This window comes from Gopherus evgoodei, chromosome 4, assembly GCF_007399415.2.
Source record: "Gopherus evgoodei ecotype Sinaloan lineage chromosome 4, rGopEvg1_v1.p, whole genome shotgun sequence".
Taxonomy (NCBI): Eukaryota; Metazoa; Chordata; order Testudines; family Testudinidae; genus Gopherus; species Gopherus evgoodei.
The window spans coordinates 111,662,864-111,689,626 of NC_044325.1; the positions used below are offsets into that span (position 1 = coordinate 111,662,864).

At 42.4% G+C, this 26,763-nt stretch overlaps 1 protein-coding gene across 1 annotated transcript in view; it reads left to right on the forward strand.

Moving 5' to 3' along the window:
- The window catches only part of TRPM5 (transient receptor potential cation channel subfamily M member 5), an 87,167-nt gene that overhangs the window by 36,860 nt on the left and 23,544 nt on the right, over positions 1–26,763 (forward strand). The window contains 12 exon segments of the mRNA XM_030562134.1: positions 1,242–1,408; positions 3,651–3,831; positions 9,667–9,731; positions 11,925–12,116; positions 13,369–13,471; positions 15,728–15,846; positions 16,479–16,829; positions 17,951–18,082; positions 19,855–19,978; positions 22,584–22,729; positions 24,230–24,342; positions 25,197–25,292. Coding sequence (XP_030417994.1) covers positions 1,242–1,408; positions 3,651–3,831; positions 9,667–9,731; positions 11,925–12,116; positions 13,369–13,471; positions 15,728–15,846; positions 16,479–16,829; positions 17,951–18,082; positions 19,855–19,978; positions 22,584–22,729; positions 24,230–24,342; positions 25,197–25,292 — 1,789 coding nt within the window.

A 26,763-nucleotide genomic window follows, 5' to 3' on the forward strand; every position in this document is an offset into this window, starting at 1 on the left:
TTATTGGAACTGAGTTGACAATTTTGTTAAGTGATGCAGAAACCAGAAGAAAATCTGGTTCACTTTACCTGTTGTTCACTGCAGGGCTAACAGGAATGAAAAGTATTTGAAATATTGACACAACAATTGGCAAATAGGACTCTGAATACACATCTGTCAGTTAAGAAGCCATTTTTTCTTTGCCCTATGAGCATAACTGCATTTTGAAGTTTATAAAGTGCTTAAAGCATACTTTAGTGCTCAATATAGTATATACTCTGTTCATATTGCTTTGCTGGTTCTGGAAAAAAAATGGTCACAGTGCCGTTTTGCTTTTCATTACTAAAAAAAGCCAAGTACTAAGGTAGTATCAGAAGTATCATAAACAGAAATAGTTATTGAGATCATTGCAGCTGCTGTTTATACTTACTGTACACTTCCTATGCTGCAAATCATCTCAATACCTACAAGCGGACAGTGCTAAGGACTTATTTATATTTTACTTTCCTTTTTGTCTACTAACACAGTTTGCAGAATATGCTAAATCATTTAGTGAGGATGACCTCAAGCGGTGTGGTTGTCACTACAGCATTTGGGTCTGGTAACCACCGTGGCTTACCCTAGGCACGTGAAGAATAAACAGAGCCCTGTTCTTTTGAGGAGTCCACTCTCAAGTACACCAGAGAGAAAGGAGAAGAGAGTGTCAGATACTTTCCTACAGAGCTAAATGGAAAAACCCTAACGCAGCATCTCATCTACCAGCCATTTCCAACATCCCATGATCAGTCCTGCCAATTTAGTCCTCCATCCCAATTGCAAGATGCCACCTCCCCAGTTCCCACCCTCCACCCCTTCCCCCAAGAAGTAGTACTGCCCCAGATATGCAGACTGTCATATCTTTACTTCCAGTAATATCATTCTGCCTCTAGATGATTCTTCGTGCTCCATCGAACATCCCAGATGGAATTATGGTCCCTGTTAAACCAAGATGACAAAGCTGGAACTCAAGATGTCTGAAACATGTTTGTTTGTGCCTATCGTTTGTCATTGCTTTCTTTAATAAAAGTGTCCTGTTTATTACTGACTGTGATTCTATATGTAATGACACAAATTATCGATATCTGCTTGAGGCCTCAAAGATTGACTTCTCAGATGCCCCAGGAATATCTAGAGCCAGCCTGGACAAACACATAGTTAGAGGTATTTATATGCCAAATGGGAAAGCAACTAACTCCATAATGTTTTTATTGAATTAATTTCAGGTGCCTGGATCTTTACCAGTGCTTTACGTGTTGGAATAACGAGGCATATAGGGCAAGCAGTCCAAGATCACACACTGGCTAGTACTTCAGCCAGAGTAAGAGTGATTACAATAGGAATAACTTCACTGGGAAAAATTCAGCATGGAGAGATTCTGGACAATGTGAAGGTATTTTTCTCATAACACTTATAGTATGAAATCATTTAAACATGAACTGCCTCTCCAAAAATAATTACTAATGGTAGGCAGCAAAACAGTTAAGCTGCTCTAGATGACAACGCGAAGGAGCAAAATGAGATTGAAGAGGAAAGATCTGAAATTATATTAGGATCATAATGATTTTGCACCATGTGTATGCACTCCATAGACATCTCCCCCTGCTTAACAAGCAATGCTGCAAATATTCAGCAGGTGTCGGTATTATACATTTGATTAGTACAGAGTCCAGGAGAAAAGCGCTGACTTAAGAAGAGCTTGGAGGAAGAACTTCTTTATATATTAATAGAATACCACTAATATTCTTCTACATTCTACATAATTTTCTACAGTCACTATAAAATTAGTCACTACAAAAACTAATTCCCCCCCCCCGCTGATACTCACACCTTCTTGTCAACTGTTTGAAAATTGGCCACCTTGATTACATTGAACTCATTAGCACTACAACAGTAGTTTTTCCTCCCTTCTTGTCAACTGTTGAGAATAGCCCACTTCCATCTTAATTGAATTGGCTTATTAGCACTGACCCCCGACTTGATAAGGCAACTCCCAGCTTTTCATATGCGGTGTATTTATACCTACCTACTATATTTTCCACTCCATGCATCTGACGAAGCCCGTTTTAGCCCATGAAAGCTTAAGCCCAAATAAATGTGTTAGTCTGTGAGGTGCCACAAGGACTCCATGTTGTTTTTGCTGATACAGACTAACACGGCTACCACTCTGAAACCTATATTTGCACTGTGTGTATACACAGAAGATGGCCTAAAGAGCCAGTTGCAGATCCTTGATCCTGGGGCTAACTCTGCATGTTTTTATTTATCAGTCAGCGCCACAGATCTGCTCACTGCTATACTCAGTGCCTCATCCTTGCCTCCAGAGAATGAGAAGGATCTGGGTCATGCCCTGGGATTGAGTTCTGCCTTCAGGATTACACCTCAGTTCTTCGTGACCCCTGGCCAAACTGTGTCATTAGAGGGCTTGGGGTTGCAGAGGGTCCCTGGGTTTAGGATTTGGCCCTTGGCTACTGAAATATGCTCCTGACCGTCAGGCCCCAATCAATTATTTATATGGTACCACTGCTGTGCACAGAACTGTCCAGACATGTACAATGACACATCCCTACCCCATACAGAACAAAAAGACAGCAGGAGGGAGGGGCAAAGGAAAGCAACACACAAGCAAAATGACTGAGCAGACGAATTGGCTGTATCTTGCTAGAGTCCAGTGTTAAGTGTCAGTGGGGAGGTAGAGGAAGGGGAAAGGGAAGAGGAGTGTGTTTGTTTATTTATTGAAAACCATCCTACTGCAATGGGAGCTAAATTAAAGGATCACAATGAGAGAAGACGACAAGAGAGGTGGGCAATCCTAGTTTGAGCTGCTGCCGACAATACACCCATATAATAGCAGATGGGCGCTAGGAGGAAGGGATTTATTGCCAGAATGGGGCAAATTATATAGATGTATATAAAGCTTTTGTGCCTAGACAGTGGTTCTCAACCTTTTCTGGGCAGTGACTCCATGTTGCAGTAGAAAAAAAAAGTTTCAGGACATCCCACCCATCTGGTCATGGGAGAGGGGAAGAGGAAGAAAAAAGAAGGGTTACACCCTCCCCAAACACACACACACACACACTTTCTATGACCCACTCCCCAGAGAGTGCAACTTCCAGGTTGAGAACTGATCGATTAGACCATGCATAGTCTTGCCAACAAAGTAATGCTTCACAGTTTGAATTAGTATGTACATATAGTGCCCGAAATTAACTACTGGTGTAAAAACAGACCTAATGCAATGGAAGTCAATGGAAATACACCCATTTACATGAGCAGAGACTTTAGGAACTCTTTAGGCTCTATCCCCCAGTCATCAGGGTCTGTGGCCTTTGTCATTTGTCTAAGATCAGAAAAACATATTGCCAGGAGTTCTGAACTGATGCCCAAGTCACAAACAAGATGTTTGGTGTCAGTATATTTTGCAGAATCCAAAAGGGAGACTCAGAAGACTTCATTTTCTAGCACTGCCCAATCTGGTGTCTTTTACAAAGATGCCAGTCTCTTCCTCCCAACTTTTAAAAGAGACTTTATTGGAAGTGTCGGAATATTTATTTTCTTCTAGGACATAGTGCAAAACCACTAAAATCAGAAAAATAGAAAAAAATTTTATGGAGATTAACCTCTCTCTTTTCTAGAATGAAAACCTTGTATGCTACAAGTCAGATGATAATGGCCAAGGGCCACTGTACTCCCTTGACAACAATCACTCCCATTTTATTTTGGTGGATCAGATAAATCCAGATGAGCCAGATGGAACTACTAAACTACGGCTCACCTTGGAGAAACACATTTCAGAACAGCGCACTGGTTATGGAGGTAGGTAGATGCAAAAGAAATCAATCAAGTCATTAGCCAATACGTATATATTATACAGATTGCACACCATATCAATATGCATTAAATATTAGCAAAGTTTTATATTTGAAGGATATTATGCTTACATTTGTTCATTCATGCTAAGTATCCCATAACTCTTTATAAAGCTAAGTCAGCTTTGGCATTAGCAAATCAAAATTTCTCAGAATTTTATGTCCTACTATAAGTATCTTCATGGGCAACTGGTTTGGAATGTAGTATCCAAAACAGAGATAAGAAAAGTACAGAACAAAAACAAGTTGAGGAATGGTTACAAACTGGTGGGTTGGCTTTTAGTGAAGTGCAAAGAATTTTGTAATTCTAAAATCATACTACATATACTAGCTGAAATGCATATCTGTGACGCACACCTCCTGTGTGAGGTGACCATGCTGGGAGGTAAGGATTGGCTCTTGGAAGGTGGGGTCTTATGTCTCCTTTTCATGTTGTACTGCTTTGACTTTAGAAAATACATTTGCCTAAGTTTGGTTATTTGGTCTCTTGAACTTTTTGGGGGAATGAACCACAAGTGTAGTCAAACAATTGGTACCCTGTTTACTCAATAAACAATTATCACAATATTTATACTCTAGTAACACTTAGAACCTCCAGCTGAAATCAGGGCCCTTTGTGCCAAGCACTATATATACAGTAAGAGACAGTCCCTGCCCCTAGGAGTTTACAGTCTAAATAGACAAGACATAAAGGAAGTATTATTATCCACTTTTAATTGTTGGGAAATTGGGCCAAAAAGGCAAGACTCAGAGCTGGAAACTGAACTCCTACATCCCAGTCTAGCTCCTTAAGCGCAAGGCTATCCTAATTCAATGCTCAAAGCTGGCAGGCAAGTAGCTTTAAAAAACTGAAAATAAATGTAGATGAAGTGCCCCCAAATAACATCTATAAGAGAGGGGCATTCAGCATACTGTACTTTCATTTTAGATCTCCCCCAACTCATGGATTGCTGGCTCCCACTTCAGGAGACATGACATCCATCACAGAACAAGGGGCTTGCTGAAATGCTCAGTCATGTCCATTTATTTGAGAGAGAAATTCAACCCTGTACAGACAGTGCAAGGTCTATGCACACCTAAAACTACATAAGCCCTGTTTAAAATGGGACTTAAGTGTTACATAGGCCTTGTACCAACCATCTGCACAGGGGGAATTTTACCCATAGTGGAAAGCGTTTTCACTTCCTCTTGCTTCTATATCTGCAAAGCTAACGTAGCTAGCAGAAAGTGAGCTGGATCATGTCTCTTATCACTCATCAGCAGAATTGTTAACTAAGCTCCAATTGCAGGCCAAATTCTGCCCCCAGTGCAGCTTCATGGACTAACAGAGAAAGCAAATGAGCCTAAAGAATGTTTGTTAAGGTGATGACATTCATATAGGAAAGAACCCGGTTTGACTCAAATCTCAGGCTGAGTTTGCAGGGCTGGCATTTAGAAATAACCTCTTTTTACTGGTAAACTAAGCAAGAGTCACTTTGCAGACTAGTATCAGAGGGGTAGCCATGTTAGTCTGGATCTGTAAAAAGTGACAGAGTCCCGTGGCACCTTACAGACTAACAGAAGTATTGGAGCATAAGCTTTTGTGGGTGAATACTTCAAGTGGGTATTCACCCACAAAAGCTCATACTCCAATACTTCTGTTAGTCTATAAGGTGCCATAGGACTCTTTGATATTTGCCTTTAAAAGGAAATTATAGTCGGCAAAAAGCAACAAAAACATGTCACGCAGTACAAGACAAAGTCACAACTGACCCCACTATTGTCTTCATGCTCCAGTTGAGTTCTGCTTTAGTTCTGTCACCACCTGCACCGGTTATTCTAGGATATCTCATGGAGTGGGAACTGGTGATTTATGCATTACTTCAGGCAACCTAATAATAAAGAAGATAAATAAATAAAACATGTTTAAAAAATCACTTGACCCAAATTGTCTTCTTCTCCTTGCTATTTGGTGCATTCATCACTTGACTCTATAGGGGTTGGGTTTTTGGGTGGGATCCACTATTTTTAGACATACTTACAGGACCATTTGAAATGCATTTGGTAGATTATACAGTATAAACTGCAGTTGTGCTATCTTTAGAAATAAATGCAGCTGCTGTTGGGGAACTTTGAAGGATGACTTTTTTTGCATGCTCCCATGAAAATGGTTAAAAATGCATAGCTGCAAACATTTCTTTCAAATTGTCAAAGTTGTTGCATCATATAGAGTTTCACTATTACTGGTCATCACATTAGGCAAAGTTGCATCTCACTGTAGGCTGATGTGAAGCAACCTAACAGAACATTAAGAAAGAAATATATGGTTAATTCTGGCTCAGATCTGAGTCATCTGTCCTTAACAGAACAACATAGGCCTCTCATTCATATCACTTTCCCATTTATCCTCCCTTTTCCTGAATTCTGTCTTCACATTTTCCTGCATAGTTTAGTCCCAGATCCTGCAAACACATGTATTCATACACTCATAGACTCTAGGACTGGAAGGGACCTTGAGAGGTCATCGAGTCCAGTCCCCTGCCCTCATGGCAGGACCAAATACTGTCTAGACCATCCCTGATAGACATTTATCTAACCTACTCTTAAATATCTCCAGAGATGGAGATTCCACAACTTCCCTAGGCAATCTATTCCAGTGTTTAACTACCCTGACAGTTAGGAACTTTTTCCTAATGTCCAACCTAACTCTCCCTTGCTGCAGTTTAAGCCCATTGCTTCTTGTTCTATCATTAGAGGCTAAGGTGAACAAGTTTTCTCCCTCCTCCTGATGACACCCTTTTAGATACCTGAAAACTGCTATCATGTCCCCTCTCAGTCTTCTCTTTTCCAAACTAAACAAACCCAATTGTTTCAGCCTTCCTTCATAGGTCATGTTCTCAAGACCTTTAATCATTCTCGTTGCTCTTCTCTGGACCCTCTCCAATTTCTCCACATCTTTCTTGAAATGCGATGCCCAGAACTGGACACAATACTCCAGTTGAGGCCTAACCAGCGCAGAGTAAAGCGGAAGAATGACTTCTCGTGTCTTGTTTACGACACACCTGTTAATGCATCCCAGAATCACGTTGCTTTTTTTGCAACAGTATCACACTGTTGACTCATATTAAGCTTGTGGTCCACTATGACGCCTAAATCTCTTTCTGCCATACTCCTTCCTAGATAGTCTCTTCCCATTCTGTATGTGTGAAACTGATTGTTCCTTCCTAAGTGGAGCACTTTGCATTTATCTTTATTGAACTTCATCCTGTTTACCTCAGACCATTTCTCCAACTTGTCCAGATCATTTTGAATTTTGACCCTGTCCTCCAAAGCAGTTGCAATCCCTCCCAGTTTGGTATCGTCCGCAAACTTAATAAGCGTACTTTCTATGCCAACATCTAAATCATTGATGAAGATATTGAACAGAACCGGTCCCAAAACAGACCCCTGCGGAACCCCACTTGTTATACCTTTCCAGCAGGATTGGGAGCCATTAACAACTACTCTCTGAGTACGGTTATCCAGCCAGTTATGCACCCACCTTATAGTAGCCCCATCTAAATTGTACTTTCCTAGCTTATCTATAAGAATATCATGTGAGACCGTATCAAATGCCTTACTAAAGTCTAGGTATATCACATCCACCGCTTCTCCCTTATCCACAAGGCTCGTTATCCTATCAAAGAAAGCTATCAGATTAGTTTGACACAATTTGTTCTTTACAAATCCATGCTGGCTATTCCCTATCACCTTACAAGTGTTTGCAGATGATTTCTTTGATTACCTGCTCCATTATCTTCCCTGGCACAGAAGTTAAACTAACTGGTCTGTAGTTTCCTGGGCTGTTTTTATTTCCCTTTTTATAGATGGGCACTATATTTGCCCCCTTCCAGTCTTCTGGAATCTCCCCCGTCTCCCATGATTTCCCAAAGATAATAGCTAGAGGCTCAGATACCTCTTCCATTAACTCCTTGAGTATTCTAGGATGCATTTCATCAGGGCCTGTTGACTTGCAGGCATCTAACTTTTCTAAGTGATTTTTTACTTGCTCTTTCCTTATTTTCTCTTCTAAACCTACCCTCTTCCCATAAGCATTCACTATACTAGACATTCCTTCAGACTTCTCAGTGAAGCCCGAAACAAAGAAGTCATTAAGCATCTCTGCCATTTCCAAGTCTCCCGTTACTGTTACCCCCTCCTCATTGAGCAGTGGGCCTACCCTGTCCTTAGTCTTCCTCTTGCTTCTAATGTATTGATAAAAAGTCTTCTTGTTTCCCTTTATTCCCATAGCTAGTTTGAGTTCATTTTGTGCCTTTGCTTTTCTAATCTTGCCTCTGCATTCCTGTGTTATTTGCCTATATTCATCCTTCGTGATCTGACCTAGTTTCCATTTTTTATATGACGCCTTTTTATTTTGTAGGTCACGCAAGATCTCAAGGGTAAGCCAAGGTGGTCTTTTGCCACATTTTCTATCTTTCCTAACCATCGGAATAACTTGCTTTTGGGCCCCTAATAGCGTCCCTTTGAAAAACTGCCAACTTTCCTCAGTTGTTTTTCCCCTCACTCTTAATTCCCATGGGACCTTGCCTATCAGCTCTCTGAGCTTACCAAAATCTGCCTTCCTGAAATCCATTGTCTCTATTCTGCTGTACTCCCTTCTACCTTTCCTTAGAATTGCAAATTCTATGATTTCATGATCACTTTCACCCAAGCTTCCTTCTACTTTCAAATTCTCAACAAGTTCCTCCCTATTGGTTAAAATCAAGTCTAGAACAGCTTCCCCCCTAGTAGCTTTTTCAACTTTCTGAAATAAAAAGTTGTCTGCAATGCAGTCCAGGAACTTATTGGATAGTCTGTGCCCCGCGGTGTTATTTTCCCAACACGTATTGACGTGATTAACTTGCGAGTTATCCCATGTGATGGTTCCACATCCAGAGAGATAGTCAAAATTTCAATTTTTCAATGAAAAAAACTTTTGTCAAAAATTAAATGTTTTTACCAACAATACCACTTCTCAAAATTTTTCCCACTATAAACAGTTTTATATGAAAGTTGGAAGCACATATTTTTAAAAAGCAAAACCAAAAAACAACTCTATGTATCTATAATGTTAAGCATATGTATAGATGTAGTGAGGAGTCTGCCTACATAGAGCTCCCTTCAGCTCGGAGGGTATGGATCAGAAAGTTAGAGAGGATCACCTTAATTCCATATGAAGCATTCGTGATCCTATTGGAAATAGACGAACAGCCACCACCATCTTGTTTTTCTAGCATCTAGGACACTGACAGCTTTTTAAGTCAGGACAAGTGAAAAATAGTTAGAATCTATTTGCTGTGTGTGTTCTAATTGTATTTAACCCAGCATTCCAAATACTGGCTCTCCCAAGGCCTTGCCATCCATCTGAGGTACTTAGGTGGCACCCATCACAATAGTATCTAAGCACTGCACAGTCATTAATGTATTTATCCTCACATCATGCCTGTGAGGTGGGCAGGGCTATTATTCCTGTTTTATAGACAGGTACACAAAGACATGAACAGATTTCCTAAGTCACACAGAAAGTCTGTGGCAGAGCAAGGAATTGAATCCTGATCCCAACCCCCAGGCTAACGCTCTAACCACTGGACCATAGTGTTTTTCACAGCCTTTGCTGTCAACCATCCTATTGCCTGTGTTCTCAGGGTCCATTGCTCTTGTTTCAGCCCGTGGATCATATGATGGCACAATGCTTTCCAGAAGATGGCAGCAACATAACATCATCTTTATGAATTATGAATTTAAACATTTTCTCATTTCACAGGAACAGGTAGCATTGAAATCCCTGTGCTTTGTTTACTGGTAAATGGAGGACCAAAAACACTCGAGGTAAGAAGCAACTTGTGATATTTAAAAATTCATTCTAAAAATACCCCAAGGAGGTAACAAATCCATGTTTTGTAATTGCCAAATATTAAATAAATACTTAGCAGAATGTTTTGCTGGGTGCCAACTATAAATCCAAGTAGTAAGATATTACACACTTTGTATAACTGTGAATTTTTTAGTACAAAAAAATTAAATTAAATTTATATTTGTTAGCTTCATCAGTACATCCCTTACTGCAAGCAATAGTGCAGTTTGAGCAAATTCAACAGAAATATTGCTTAGTATTAAAAGTATCAGCAGATCATTTAAGTTTCCTATATGACAGACTACACATCTAGCTAACACCACAGAAAGTGAGCAGTGGAAATCTGAAAAAAATCTTGTGAATTAGAAATACTAGCCATTACTTACAAAATAAGTACAAACAGATTAGCCAAGCATAGGTGCTGGGGGTACTGCCGCACCCCTGGGCTTGAAGTGGTTTCCATCATATACAGGGTTTACAGTTTGGTTCAATAGCTCTCAACACCCCCACTATACAAATTGTTCCAGCATCCCTGTAGCCAGGCAACTTTTCCTGGCAACGATCAGACATTGCATATTGAGTACTGCCTCAGAACTCAGGGAAACACGAACAGCAGATTTGCAGTATGTGCTGGCCTGACAGCATCATATTTCCATCAGATCTTCTCTTTATGGAACAGTGGGCTCAGTGAGGTACACTGCCAACTCTGTTTTAGCAGCATTTGTAAATTGATCTGAAGATTCAGCTTTGATCTTTTCCCCAGCAGCTTCACACATTATGTTTGGAAATCAGCTCTCTAGCTGGATGACCCTCTTTTTCTTCAATTTCCATTTTATTGTTGGCCTGTTATGCAGGAAGTCAGCACAGAATTTCACCCGGTGATTCCTACACTGAGTCCAACAGCTTGTGTTTGAACTAGAGCATCTAACTTTAATAAGACAGCCAACCTCGATTTAAAGATGCCAAGTGATGGAGGATCTACCAGATACCTGTAAATATGTTGCAGTGGTGAATGATCCTCACTGTTTAAAAAAAAGTGTGGGTGGGGGAGAGAAAAGAGTGTCTTCGCCATGTTTCCATTTTGAACTTTTCTCATTTCAACTACCAGCCCCTGGATTTTGTTCAGCATTTATCTGCTAGATTAAAGTACCCTCAAGTATCCAAGATCTTCACTCAATGTAGAATGATCAAGTCACCTCTTAACCTTCTCTTTTATAAGTTAAATATGGCAGCAATTCCTGCATGGTTGCTATTGAAAGCCTTGCAATGCAAGCCAATTGATTTTCTTTTGAAATCTTTAGAGAACAAGACTAGAAGGCCAAGAAAAGACTGGATGGTGTTGCTCTGGGATCACCTATGTGCTGGGAATGAATAGCCAATTGTTATTTTTAGCATCGCTATGACTATCACATATGTCAGGGATTCTAGTATTTTTTTTTTAAGTGCAGGAGAAGAGCTGGCACTGAGGTCTGAACATCTAATGAGATTGTCACATATCCCACAATATAAATTGGCTAGTAATGAATTATTATTTCAACTAGGATAATATGGTTATTAGCCTCTGAAGGATACAACTTCCATGGCCTCTCCTGCACCTCATTGTGATTACATGGCTCTTCCCATCTACAGCTATCATGAAACTTGGCGTAAAGGCCACTCTGTGGATGTTTTCAAGCAGCTTTCTTATAAACTTCCAGTTGCCAGGTTTCACAACTGATGCTGAGTAGCCAGATGTAGTGTTCCCTCAAGAAATTTCTGCTTTACAGAACTTGCAGTCAACCTCTGCAGGATTACTGTGCCTCACTGAGGAGTTCCCATCTAATGCTTCTCTTTTTCTTGCTAATTCTGGCTCCAAGATTCAAAAATGGGGATTTTTACACTAAGCTACAAGAGAGTGACTGTTTTTAAACCTTGGCTACCCAAATCAGGGCACTTAGGTAGCTGGGAAGATAATGGTGGAACAGAGTATAGTTAAGTGGCTGTCTGCAAGCCATCCCTTCACAGAAGTCAGTATTGTAGTGATCACAAATATTCTTACTGAGGCTGAATGGAGTGAATCTGGTTCAGGTATTCAATCACATCCCTAGTTGCAAGATATATTTATATATGAAGGCATTGTACTTTGTCTTTCCATAACTGCATTCTAAAATGTATTTTTAAAACCACAGAGAATTTGCAGGGGCTTGGAAAACTCTGCTCCCTGGCTTATCTTAGCAGGATCTGGGGGTACAGCTGACATCTTAGCTGCAGTAGTGAATGAGCCACAGCTTATTGTGCCACAAGTTGTTGAAAAGCAACTTAAAGAGAAATTTCCTGCAGAAAACTTTTTATGGAAGGACATTCTCCATTGGACAGCAACAGTAAGTGAACTGGTTTAATGTATTAAATGCATCACACTCACAAACTCTGGTATCATTTCTACGTTATGTGGCTCATCTGGTACCGACTGCCCGTATTCAGAATTGCTGGGTGGCTGCTCAAAAAATATGCTGGAGATACAAATGCTCTGAGATTAATGGCACACAAAAGGGTATCTGAGACCACAATCAGGTATTCAATGGACAGCATACTTATTTTGTCTTAGTAATTCAGTTGAACACTTAGGGCTCTGTCCTCCACTAAACAGTTTCTGCAAGTAACAGCCAGTGCATGGGAACCCCACTGTCCTTCTGGAGGAAGTGATACATGATTCAAGCTTGGCAGCTGCGGATGTTCTGCAGCTGTGGGAGATAAGACCCAATTCATGACCTGCAGCAGCTGAGTGGAAGCCTGATTCTGGATGTGTGTAAACAGACTGTTGCTTCTCACCACTCCTTTTTACTCCTGCCATACCCATTCTTTTCCAACAGCAACAACAAAAGTTACTCTTAAAACAAATAAATAAAAGACTAAGACCCTTAAGGCATATAAATTCATAGATCAAAGGGACAGTGAGCTTTGTAATCAAGATGTGGGAGATAACACTGAAGTGCACACTCTTTCCCAAATAAACTAATAGGTATATAAATTAACTGAATCTGACCTTCAGATTACTTCCTCTACTGTAATCCATAGTTTTAAATTTCCACATGTCTGTCCTGTCAGGCAGAAGCTTGGTAGGGCACCACCACCATGGGATGCATGCAGTAGCATGATGTCTTAAAGTCTTGGTAGCAGCACTGTGAGAAACTCAAGAGGCAAAGAAGCTTAAGGAGGAGGAAATAAAGCATTTTGTTGACCCTCTGTCTGCATATCAATATGTGATGGCTTTTCCACAAAGCAATTTTAGAGAGTGTGGCCTTAAAGAAAGGAAAGAGCTAATGAGAGGAAAGATGGCAGGTGGAAGGGTGGAATGGTTAGAACCCACTGCACTATATGTACTAGCTATGGAACAGCTATCATCAATCAAGAATGGGAGAGAAGGAGGACCTTTTGGGCCTTCTCTCTGTGCCTCCGTCCCCCCCCATCTGTAAAATGGGGATAAAATTTCTCCCTTCCTTCCACATGATCTGCCTTTTCTATTTAACATGTGAGCTCTTTGGGGCAAGGAGTGTATGTATGTCATCTCAGCTGGGGCCTCTAGGCCTAACAGTAATAATAGGATGAATAAAACAATTTGTTTCAACCCCATAGATTCAGAACATTGTTTCCCAGCAGCATCTTTTAACAGTGCACAGTTTTGAGCAAGAAAGTTCAGATGAATTAGACACAGTCATTTTGAAAGCTTTGGTCAAAGGTAAGAATCTCTTTTGGCTGGTCTTTATAGTTGCTAGATCTGTTAAAGTCTATATTTGAGATCTGCCCACATTTTGTTTTCTAATCTGATTATCTGCATGATAATTTACAGTGTTCATCCCTGAGAGCTAAGTGTGCCTGTGTTATTGCTCCACCAAGAGCACTTTGTACATGCTAAGAAGTCAGCGAGACGACAATGTTAAGACTAGAACTAGAGGGAGCATTTTTAGAATACATTTTAAATTTGAAATTACAAAATTTGGCCAGAAAGTGAATTATGAAAACATCTAGCTTCCAAAGTGAAACAATAAAATCCCTAAGTGTCTGATCCAAAACCCACTGAAACATATCCAATGGCTCTCATTGACTTCGGGTCAGACCTTCAGTGCTAACAACAACAACAAAATAAAGAAAGTTTCCCACTCACCAAAAAGTTTTTTATTACCAAAAAACAATAAAAACAAACAAAAAGCCACACAAAACCACCACCCCCACCAAACACCCTTATATTTTTCAGTTTTTTCAAAATATCCCAATGGAACAAATAGACAAGCCAACTCTGTCTCTCATAAAACAATCAATTCAGATGAATTTGTATCAAATGATGGGGGTTATTTTATAGCTACATATTTTAAATGGAAGGGTTTTTCATTTAATTTAAATGGACAAGAAGTCACAGTTTGAGAGAGGTTAAATCATGTAAGTTAAGGGAAAGATGGTGAGGTTATCACAATCTTAAATAAGGGGCAGTTCATAGCATTACTGCCCCAGGAACAGGCCAGAGACCAACCTGTGCCTCGGGCTCACAACTGGGTCTCCAGTGGAAAAGTACACCCACTTCCATGGGGCAGCTTACCAGCTCTCCCTCGTTACCTGCTTAGAAACACTGGCTGGTACATGGCAGGCAATTGAGTCAAGGAGGCTCTACCCACTCAGCCTACCTGGAGGGGAAGTGACAGCTCAGTGGAGGCGGCTTTCCGTCCCATCAGGCAAGCCATGATGTGGATAGTCTAAGTCTACACAAGGCAGTGGAGCATTTTACATACTCGTACCCCCTTGCAATTGCACTTAAAGCAAGACACAATCTCATCCTAAATTAAATATAAACTTTAGTCTGAGCAAAACCTTCCTACAAACTCTGTGCAATCAGGATGCTCTGCACGATGACAATTGCATGACCATCCAAAAGCTGGGAAGTGGTTTTCACACCAGTGTTCAAATGGAGGAAAAAATGCAAACCGGAAATTCACTTATAAAATGAATGAGCTATTGTCTCCATTCAGAACCAAAAAAAGCTCTTCCAATAAAGAAACAGTTACACAAAATTAATGTGATAATCCAGTGGCAGCTTTTGTCAAAGTAAAGCCTGATCAATTTTCACATGCAGGGCTTGGGTTCCATATTTACAAAATCTCATTTCCACTAACTCAGACCAATAGTAAAATGGCCACAAGGGCCAGGGAAACAGAGAACTAATAGCAAGTGTATCTTATTCTTGAAGACAGGAGCAAGCAAAGTGGGCTCTTTGATCGGTGTTCCTGTTTGATGTAAAGTCTTCTGCTTGCTTGTAGATGATAAAACTTATACCCAATTGTCCCTGTTGCATCAGATCATACTAGAAGTGACGGAATTTTTTTAAGTAATGCTGGCTATCATATTGTATAGTATATTAACTGATCCATGGTTGCTGTTCGCACCTCTTAGAAATAATAGGCTATAGAGGAATTGAAACATGTTGGCGATAGTATATTCTGATTAAAGACATTTTAAGAAGCCATTTATATCAAACTCAGCTTTCATAGTGAAACTTCCAGTTTTACGACAAGAAACCTGCACTCTGTCTTCTGAAAGAGTTCTATAGTAGCATTGCCATCCACGGCAGTTTGTGTTGGATCATCCTAGATTCAACAGGGGGAAGGAGAGATTCCATATTCTGTGAGTTAATACATTAAAAAACTCCCAAACATAGCCTTTTCTGAAGAACACGATTCAGTTTAAAGGCCCAGTAACGTATGAGAGAGATTTTGGCTAGAAAACAAAATTCAAAATGTGAGATGGATGTAAACTTTCAGATCACAGTCCCTCAGGTAAGGGGGGGAAAATAAAAGTGTGAGGGATTTCCACGTATGTAACCCACAAATCTGACTTAACTGAACAAGAGGTCTCATTACAGTCACACTTTGATTAAACTTTATGTAACACCCAATTTAACATAGAGTCAAATGCTGAATGTATTTGTGTTTCCTGTTTTTGGCAGCCTGTAAAAGTCATAGTCAGGAAGCCCAGGAATACCTGGATGAACTGAAGCTGGCAGTGGCCTGGAATAGAGTGGACATAGCTAAAAGTGAAATATTCAATGGCGATGTGGAATGGAAGGTACCAGACTCAACTTGCTTAGATTGTAGTTGCCTAAATCCTATTGGCAATGGGCAAGATTTTCATGTAGCTAGCGAAACATACCAGATCAGTAGTACTAGAAACTAAAGCCCTCTTTTATTCGCCATGAAAGCACGGGAAGTGGCTGTGCGCATTGTCCTCACACTGCCTCTGTCTTTCTTGACCACACAGGATTATATCTAAAGAACCAAGGATAGTTCAGCTGCCTGAGCCCTTATGTCCTTAGTTACCCCACCGAAACTGCCAACAGCCCTTCAGGCATCCTTTTGTTCTGTATAGCAACTAGCACAATGGAGTCCTGGCCCCTGACAGGCTCTGCCACATTACAAATATACATACCATAGTAACAGGGTAACCATAAATACTAATTGGAATGGAGTTTTTTCATTGTGCACACACACATGCTCAAAGACCTGATGTGAGGCCTTTCTTTCATTTCATATCAGCTCTCCCGTCCCACCCAGAATCAGTCAGGTGGTAGCAAATTTTAACAACTGCGGATCTGGTCTGGATTTAAACAGTGGGTGAAAGTCTAATTTCCCAACCCGAATCCCCCATGGCAATACTCGTAAAATATAAATTATACCCTTTTGTGTTTCATGGAAATCTAGTCCTGTGACCTAGAGGAAGTGATGATGGATGCTCTGGTGAATGATAAGCCAGAATTTGTAAAGTTATTTATTGACAATGGGGCCAACATGAATGACTTCCTGACGTACAGCCGGCTTCAGAGGCTCTACTGCTCCATCTCTCGGAAATGCCTCCTCTATGCACTCCTCCTGAAGAAACATGAGGAAAGCAAGCTGACTCTAGCAGGGATCACTGGTCAACAACATAAGGAAATGATAGATGTCTGCCCGCTCTTTACCCTCCATGAAGTTTCTAGAGTGCTCAAGGATTTTCTTCATGATGCATGTAGAGGTTTCTATCAAGAGGTCAAGCAAGGAAGCAAGAGGAAAGCTGTGAGTTACAGTTAAGATTCACATATTAACCGCCGTTCTCTCTGTTTTCAGATTTTATTTACAGCTATCCAACATTTTGAAAATGGGGGCGGGGCAGAGAATTGGAGAAAATTGTCAAATTTTCTCCTTTTCTTCAACTAGTTATAAAATTTGTTTAAATGTTTTGAATTTTCCAATTTTTAATTTTTGAATTAAAAAGAGGGATTTTTCTGGAAAACATTTTGTGATTCCTCTTTATGCCCCCACCCCTCCCACCCACCCCTTCCAAGGTATTGTGTCTTGAATTAAGTTTGAAGTGTGGGGATGGATTCATAGAAGGGAATGCAGGGACTCAAAAAATATGAGCCATGATTCAGGGTTAATCAGCAATTCTGTAGGACTCAGATCTCTAAACTACAAATTCTAGCAGAATTTCAAGTAGTTATGCCAACAACTGCTTAGTTCTTTTATTGATGGGGGACGAAAATAGCTAACAGACCTTTCCCATCCCAATTTCAGCATGATTTATGTAGATTAAATCCTCAAAATATTTGAAAAATAAACTACATTTTATTTTAAGCTATTCTTCATGTGAGGTAAGAAGCAGTGAGGCTGAGCAGCTGGTGCTTGGACTAAAGAGAAGAGGCACTCCAGTGCTCTTTCTTGTTGTGTACAGGGCCACGTTGAGACTGGTTTTATGTTTAAACAAAATGCCTTTTGTTGGTTTACTCTGAAACCGAGTTCTTTGCCCCAGTTATGCAGAACCTGGTATAATTCAAGTCCAATTTAGATGAGCTACTCACTCGGTTTTTTGGGATGATTTTACACATACAGGATGATATCCTGGCTTCAGTGAAATCAATGAGAGTTTTGCCATTGACTTCAGTGTGGCCAGGATTTCACCCCAAATGTTCTCACACATATTTAGTTGTATCATGGATACAAGGCCCCTTTGAATCATTATATAGAGTGAATTAGTTACCTCTTCATCCCAAGGAAAATCAAAAGGATTTGAAAATTGCTCGTACTGCTGATTTGCTGCTTGGATCATGTAGTTGGCACCGAAACATCTGACAATATATTAAAAATATAAAATGAAATTATAAAATCAGATTTTAAGTTTTTCTTAAAATGTATTGTAGGATAAAACAAATGCAAAACGATTACCTGGGCTCCTGGATATGAACCAGAAGAGTGAGAATCCCTGGAGGGATTTATTTTTATGGGCAGTACTTCAAAACCGGCATAAGATGGCAAACTATTTCTGGGCTATGGTAAGCTTGAAGATAACACTACTTTAGGCCACTTATTGGCAATTTGTTTTAGATCTGAAGTATTAGTATATTCAGTCTTGCAGTTAGGAAGTTAAGAAATTTGTCCTTCAAGATATGAGATAAGACTTTTATGGAATCTTTCACTGCTGAATTGCTTTAGTGTGAATGTAGCTCAGGCTAGTAGTGGTCAGAAGTTATATAAACATGGTGTGAGCCACAGCTGGTATAAATCAATGCAGCTTCATTGGCTTCCATTAAGCTCTGCTGATTAACACCATATGAGCATCCGGCCCTAGATTTTAATCACTGTCTTCCGGGCAGTCAGTGACCCTTGGCCTCTGACCTCAGGTTATGTTCATTTTCCAATGGGTTAATCGTGTGTTTGGTTTTTACACCATGGGGAAGGAAGAGACACAGCAGCATATCCATTACTCATGCTCTGCATCCATAGGTGGCGAGTTATATTCTTTTGCGGTGCCCGGGCTCCAGGAATATTCAGGGCTAGGGGCCCTGCTCCACCAATATTTGGAGCTGGGTCTCTCCCCAGGCTCTGCCTGGAGCGGGCCCCTGCCCCCGCCTGCCACCCCTCCCCCCATGCGTCTCCCTCCCTGCCCCCTGCATCCCTGCCTGAAAGAAAACAGCATGCCCCTCTCCCATGCCTGCTTGTGCTGCCAGTGTAGCACATTCCTACACTACATCTGCATCCCCGCATCAACTGCTGTCTGCTGCCCCAGGGCCCTAGTGCCCCTCTCCGCCACTAATGGCAGGGGAGGCTGCCCTTACCCTGCCCTTTCCCCCTAGCCCTGAGCCTCTCCAAAGCCCCAAATCCTTCATCCCCATCCCTCTTCCCCTGCACCCTAATCCTCTGCCTCAGCCCTGAGCCCCTTCCTGCATCATGAACCCTCATCCTCAGTCCCAGCCAGAGCCCTCATCCCCCCGCACCCTAATCCTCTGCCCCAGCCCTGAGACCCCTTCTGCATCATGAATGCTTCATCCCCAGCCCCACAGCCCTCACCCCTGCACCCCCTATTGCCCAACTCCCTCCCAGAGCCTGCACCCCCTCCCCCTTCCCACATACCCCTTCCTGCCCCCAAACTTCCTCCCTCTGCACCCCCTCATACCCCCAAACTTCATTCCAGAGCCTGCACCACTCACCCCGTCCTGCACATCCACCCCCTGCCCCAGCCTGGAGCCTGCACCCAGCACCCAAACTCCATCCCAAAGCCTGCACCTTGCACTCCTCCTGCACACTAATCCCCAGCCCAGGACCTGCACCCCAGACCTCCTTCCCCCACCTAAACTCCCTCCCAGAGTCTTAGGCAGGTGGGGGATGTAGTTGGGGGGGGCGGGTTCTGGGCACCACCAAAATTTCTACTAACTTGCTACCCATGTCTGCATCTGTGGGGAAATGTGTTTCTCTGTTTCCACCAGTCACTCTTCTTCTCTTGAACCTTGCCTGCTGCCTGAAAGTCAGGCCCCTTTAAAAGGTCTCCAGCTGGGTTCCCAACCATGGAGATGACCCCCAAAATCACTAGTCTGAAAGAGGTACTTGTACTACAACTCCCATGAGGCACTGCAACAGCATTTCCAAATAAAGTATTTCAGCCCAAGTTTTTTGTTGTTTGTATTTCTGTCCCCTACCCAACAAACAACTCAAAGTTTTTCACAGAACCTCCTCCCCATTTTTCAGCCAGCTCTCATGGTGACATTCCCATCTTTCAGAATTATTAATATTTATCATAGGCTGCCCCCACCTCTTTTCCATTTTCCAGGGACAAGAAGGTGTAGCTGCAGCTCTGGCAGCTTGTAAGATTCTCAAGGACATGTCCCGACTGGAGACAGAGGCTGAAGTAGCCCGTAGGATGAAAGAAGCCAAGTATGATCAGCTCGCTCTGGGTAAGCAACTGCAGTCCTTAAGATCATTATCAAATATTTAAGATGTGACTGGCACTGGAAGACCAACTAGCAAAAAACATCATAAAGTAATAACAGACATGCTCCTATGAGTGACCCAACCTTTTGGAGCTTTGCCAGTCCCAAACATTCAGATATCACAAGTCAGACCCACCTCCCTCCCCACCAAAAATCACAAGAGTATAGTATAAATTATAAGATTTTAAAATAAACCACTATTTTTGGTCTACCTTGTGTTTAAGGCCTTAGAGGAAACTGGCCAGCCCCAATTTAAGTGGGACCATTTCTGGTTCAAAGTCCTATCTGAAATGCACACACAAAAATGCAGGCTCCCTGCTGGGCGTTTGGAGTGGGTACACCCACTATTCCCTCCTAATCTCCAGGGTGGGGAAGCTGCCACTCCCTTCTATCCCTGGCTTTATCATTGTGTCTCTGTCTCTCTCAATCATGCTCCCAAGGTCCTATCACAAAATTAGCCTCTCGGGATTTCCAGTGCTTGCTGGCATTGCCCAAGCTGGAAATACCACAAGAACATCCTCTCTCACTGCATTTTGATAACTTAAAGCTCCTGATCCTACACTAAAGCAGGAAGTACAGAAGTGTGTGGAAGTGACAGATGAAATAAAGAGGTAGCCAAAACAATTTCAAACCTCAAAAAAGCTTGAAGAATAGGTTTGGAAGTCTATATGATAGCTTGGGTCAGTTAATTATTCCAACCAGTTCAAGAGCCACGTAGATTTATTCCCCGTTCCTCTGGCAGCTGTGTAGATGCCAAGGCACAGATTTTGAACACCTGAAACCAACCAGCTTGCTAGATTTTAATTTAACATTCCATTCCAAATGACAGCTAGAATGAAAATAATCACCATCAAGGATACACGACGGATCCCAGCAAAAGCCAGGACCTGATTAAAGCAATCCAGAGCCCTAGGCACACCCTGACACACAATACTCCCCATGGCTTTGACCTCCTAGTTGCGGCATTTATAGCAGGGGGCCCGCCTGCCAGAGAGGCAGTGCCATACGAGTCTCCCTTCTTTCAGCAGCATCTGTGGTGGCAGCAGGGGAAAGTTAAGGGTGGCATCATATGTATCCCCTTGAACTTCTTCCAGCATCTTGGTTTGTCTTATCGGGAGGTGAGCCAGGTCTGCTGCACTCTTCTTCTCCACAGAGTTCTCTCTTAGGTGGTGTTAGCAGGGCCTCTAGAACAACGAGGCTATGGCTGCATCTACACTTGGAGCTGGGGGTATGATTCTCAGCTTGCGTAGATGTACTGGCACTAGCGCTGCTTGAGCTAGCACAACAAAAATAGTAGCATAACCCCAGTAGCATGGGCAGTGGCAGTGACATGGGCTAAACCATGCTGAGTGCAAACCTGCCCCAACCCCTTTGGTATGTACTATAGGGCGGCTGGTTTTGAGGCCACTGCCTGTGCTACCATAGTTACACTACTTTTTTTAGTGTGTTGAGTGGATGAGTGCTAGCGTGAGCATGGTCATGCAGATATCTCTGTATCCGTTTATACAAGGGTCATCTTTTCAAGGCGGTCTTCGCAACCATGAGATCTAGTCATTTTTTTTGTTTCTAAAATCAGAACGAAGACTTTGGTGTAATTACATGAATGCTGGAGTCCTAGGCAAAGGACTGTAGAGCCATTGAAATCAATGGAAGTCTTTCCATTAACTTCATTGGCCCAGGATAAGACCAACAGTGCCTAGGTCTTAATCTGGTCCTGACAACAATATGTACTTCAATGAGCATATTCAAGGGATGCTGCAAAATAAACTCCTATATCAGGCAACTTCAAAAAACACTGACATTAAAAACCCAAAGTGATTGAGGTGGTGAAGGCAGGGATAGGAAATGCTCTGGAGTCAGGGCGGGGGGGGAGATCAGCAGAGTGATGGACACAGTAGACAACTCAGACACAATGAGCACACTGTGACTTACTTCAGCTGGTGCTCCCATTACAATAGCAACTGAGCACTAAGACCAAAGGCCAGCTCCTGTTAAAGAATTTTGCCCTAAAAGGGCCAACGTTAGCTGGCTAAGGCCTGAGGTTGAGCACCCTTATTTCCCTTGAATTACCTATAAAAGAGTGGAGGGCACATGGCACCTTGAAGAATCAGGTTCTTCAGTGTGTAAGAAAACCTGCCAGAGTTTGGTTTGTGCCTGATACTGCATCAAATTCTGCGTATGAAGTGGCTTCACAATTGGGCCTTTAATGTGCATTTGTGTGCGCTTGTAAAAGGGGCTTTTATGTAATCTGTGGAAGAATTGAGGGACGAGAAATTTATCAATAAAAAGTCAAATAAGTGAGAAAAAAATTAAACAGACTCAAGATGAGAAGAAATCATGTAGGCAAGAAAGGGACAATGAATGGGCACCTAAGGGGCATGAAGGATTTCAGCTTTTTGTAAATACTTAAATTTAAGGAGACATTTTCAAATGCATTTTTATCACAATTCCCTGAATTTTGACTTTTTCCCCAAGAGAAATATACACGTTCTCTTTCCTGCACCAGTGTGTATGCACAGATGTAGAGCTGTGTGTCTGTCATTAAACATGAATTCTCTTCACTTGGCAGAGCTATTCAGTGAATGCTATCACAACAGTGAGGAACGAGCTTTTGCTTTACTGGTGAGGAAAAACCAATACTGGAGCAAAACTACCTGTCTCCACTTGGCCACAGAAGCAGATGCTAAGTCTTTCTTTGCACACGATGGTGTCCAGGTGAGCAAAACGCAAGGAGATTCCCTTGTGACTTTCTAGGGGCAGCATTGTACTTCTAGGCACAGCCCTGAACAAAGGAGGAGTTCACGGAGAAACTGCACCCTCCCAGGAAACATCTTGTTGAGGCAGAATTCCTCCAGTGCTCCCCCGAGGAGATAAGAGAAGGGAGTATTCTACGGCAGTGCATTACAGAGCAGCATATTCACCTCCTGGAGTCCAGCCAGGCCATTAGTGGAGAAGAGGTCAAAACTCTGGCTCCACCCACTCCCTGCTTTCTCGCACCCAATTGCTCAGAGGAGCACTGGGAATGCATCTCCTATTCTCCATTTCGCAACTGAAGCTAGGATCTGAGCTGGTCTAATGAAACTGTACAAGGATGTGGGGTGACTCCATCACATGGCTGTATTAGGCACAACAAAGGGTTTTTTCTTCATGACAAATTATAACTAGGGATGCCAATTTTGGTTGGACATATTCTTGGAGGTTTCATCATATGACAATCTTTAATCAAAGATTAATTTTTAATTCATAGACTCCAGGGCAATCCTGGAGGGTTGGCAACCCTAAATATAACTTGAGCGTTGACCTCAACTCGAGGTTCTGTTGACACGCAAAACCCTTAGGTGTGGTGGTGCTTTTATCTCAAGTTTGCTGCCCATCAGGGTGTGGAGGCTACAACTCAAGTTAGCACAACTCATCAGCTGCTATCACAGGGCTCAGCAACCTTTCAGAAGTGCTGTGCTGAGTCTTCATTTATTCACACTCATTTAAGGTTTCGCGTGCCAGTAATACATTGTAACATTTTCAAAAAGGTCTCTTTCTCTAAGTCTATACTATATAACTAAACTATTGTTGTATGTAAAGTAAATAAAAAGTCTTTTAAAATGTTTAAAAAGCTTCATTTAAAATGAAATTAAAATGCAGAGTCCCCCCGGACCGGTGGCCAGGACCCGGGCAGTGTGAGTGCCACTGAAAATCATCTCCGGGGGTTAAATAGGGAGCATGGTCCCTGGGTGGTTAGAGGTGGGGGCCCCAGGAAGGGGCTGTTAGGGGACAAGTCATAGGGGGGTTGGATGGGTCAGGGATTCTGAGGGGGGGCAGTCAGGGGTGGGAAGTGGGAGGAGTCAGATAAGGGGTGGGGGCCAGGCTGTTTTGGGAGGCACAGCCTTCCCTACCTGGCCCCTTCATACAGTTGCACAACGCCGATGTGGCCCTCAGGCCAAAAAAGTTTGCCCACCTTTGTCTTAGTGCCATACATGAACAAGAGCCGTGCCAACACGGACATAGATGCTTTCCCTGGAGCTAGGTTAGAGAGGAGTAAGAAAGTGTACACAACTGGGGTTAACTCTGCAATGAAGACATACCCACAATCTAGTTTTAGGTAGTGTTTCTTGCCCCACCCTTCAAGGTTCCATAGAAGGAAAACATGATTTAGCTCCATGTTCACTTACTTTGTGTCAAAGCCAGGTTTACTTTCTGTTCTTTTTCTTTGACTTTCAGGCCTTCTTGACAAAAATCTGGTGGGGAGACATGTCAACAAGCACTCCGATCCTGAAGTTAATCTGCGGATTCTGGTGTCCTCTTCTAATCTACACTAATCTAATAGCATTCAGGTATAAACAAAACATTTGTGGGTGTCAAAGCTGTCCGGGGGATGGAGGGGGGGAAGAATCAGTAAGAGACAGTGAAGTGAAAAATATAGCATGCACACACAGAATCACAGAAAGAACTGAGGGTGACATTACCTCTGGGCAGAGGGGCCAACAGAAGGGCTGGTCAGCCATTAAGCCCTGAGCATATGTCTGCACTGCTGCTAGGAGATGTCATTCCCAGTATGGGTATAGAGACTTATGCTAGTTCTGCTCATACTAATGTGCTAAAAGTAGCGTACATGTTGCAGCACAGGCAGGAGCTCAGGCAGACGTGAACTCAGGCAGCTAGCTCAAGCCACTACCTGTGCTGCAATCTCCAGCAAAGCTAGTATGAATCTGGGAATCAACCTCTCAGCTGCAGTGTAGACATAACCTAAGAAGCCTTAAGTGGTATTTAGTGGTTGGATGGGCCTTGTGCAGCCCCTACTATGCTTAAAATGTGAATGTATTCTCTACTTGTGAGGTAACTCGGTTCTCTTCTTGTATAATAATGCCTGCATCTGTAATTTTCATTCCATGCATCTGAAGAAGTGGGTTTTTAACCCATGAAAGCTTATGCCCAAATAAATCTATTAGTGTTTAAGGTGCCACCGGACTCCTCATTGTTATTGTAGGTTCCCTTCTGTGCTGGATCTTCAGTTGCCCGCTATAGGATGTGAAATACAAAGCCTGGCCGATTCTCTCTAGCCACATAAGAGCCTCTTACCAGGGAGAGACCCCAGGCCAGGCTGCTGTAACATAGCTGAATAGCTCTCAGTTCAGCAGTGAAGAGCTGCCGTCCATCATCTTTCAATAATAATTATATTTTCTTACAGTGAACAAGTACAATCAAAGAATGAGCCAGAGACATTCAGAGAGCTAGAGAGCCTAGACACAGAAAGGACTTTGCTTTTTTCCAAGGAGGGGGATAGGTAAGTCTGAGTCAATCTGTTAATATCGTTTGGAAGTTGAATGACTAGCTGATAACCCAAAGGACAGCTGAGGTTCCCTTGTCAGTCATTAATCCTCAGAAAATGCCCTGTGTCAAGGTCATTATTGTTATTACTGTGTATATGGAAAGAGGGAGATAAATAGGATGTGTCAGAGTTCCAACCTTGTCCCCGTGGGTCCCATGCTTCTAGGTGGTTTATGCTAGCCTCAGTGGCTCCCTGCAAGCCTCCACATAGTCCTTCTCTCTCTAAGGCCAGGGTTTCAGTCTGAGCCCTTTTCATCTTAGGCCAGCAAGGAGTTTGGTGAGAGAACTCCCACAGTCTCTGTTGTCCCTGGGGGCTTATTTCAGAACAGTTTAGCCTCCTGTCCTGATAGGGGCTTGACTTCCTCTTCCAGGAGATGTTCCTGTAGTGGTGTGTTGGGGGGAACCCGGGCTTGCCCTCTACTCCAGGTTCTGGCCCAGGGACCTTAATGGTAGCAGCTGTTGGCAGCCAACCTTTCACTGCCAGAGTTGCTACATTTCCCTGGACCACTCCCCCACAGCTCTCCTGCTTCTCCCTTCTTTACCCTTACCTTAGGGCTCCCTTACCGATGGTTTGAGGGTGTCTTCAGTAACCAGCCCTTCAGCCACACTTCTCCTCTGGCTCCATAACTCTCCTCTGCCTGACTGGAGTGTGCCCTTTTTATAGTATCAGTGGGGCCTTAATTAGAGTCAGGTGGTCATATTAGCTTAAAGGCCTCACCTGACTCTTTGCAGGTTAATTGGAGTCAGGTGTTCTCATTAGCCTGGAGCAGCCCCTGCTCTGGTCAGTCTGGGAACAGAAAACTGTTAATCCAGTGGCCAGTATATCTCCCTTCTACTACTCTGCTGTTCACCTGGATATCAGTAGGACTACTCTGCTGTTCACAACTGGCCTGGGTCTATCACAAGGAGCATGGAGTTATTTTTAAATGAACAAAGCAACTTCAGTCAGTCTATACAGCTCATACTGACAGAACTGAGGCTGATGTTTTAGCTAGATTCTCCCAAGTCTCCTCTTAGCATTCCATTCAGCTAACGACAGCTGCCATGTATTGGATTTAAGGCCTAAAACTGTACAGGTCTGAGTCGCAGGGTGCTGAAAGACATGCAGAAAGCAGATTCTGAACTCATGCAACTTTGGGATCTGAACTTTCTGATACTTTATTCCTCTCTACCCAGGTCTTCACAGCCAAATCCACAATAATTGTGGTTTAGTATAGTAGCACCTAACCATTTCTATTCCAATCAGAATCTTCTCAGGCTAAGTGATAGACACACATATCATAAGAGACAGGCCTTGCTCTGAGGTGCTGAGGGTATGGCAAGGGAAGGCTGTGATTGGTTGTTAGCCCATGCTGAACCCATGTCACCATCTCTACATGGCTATTGTTACCCAGGCTAGCTAGATTAAACCTAGGACAAGTACACCT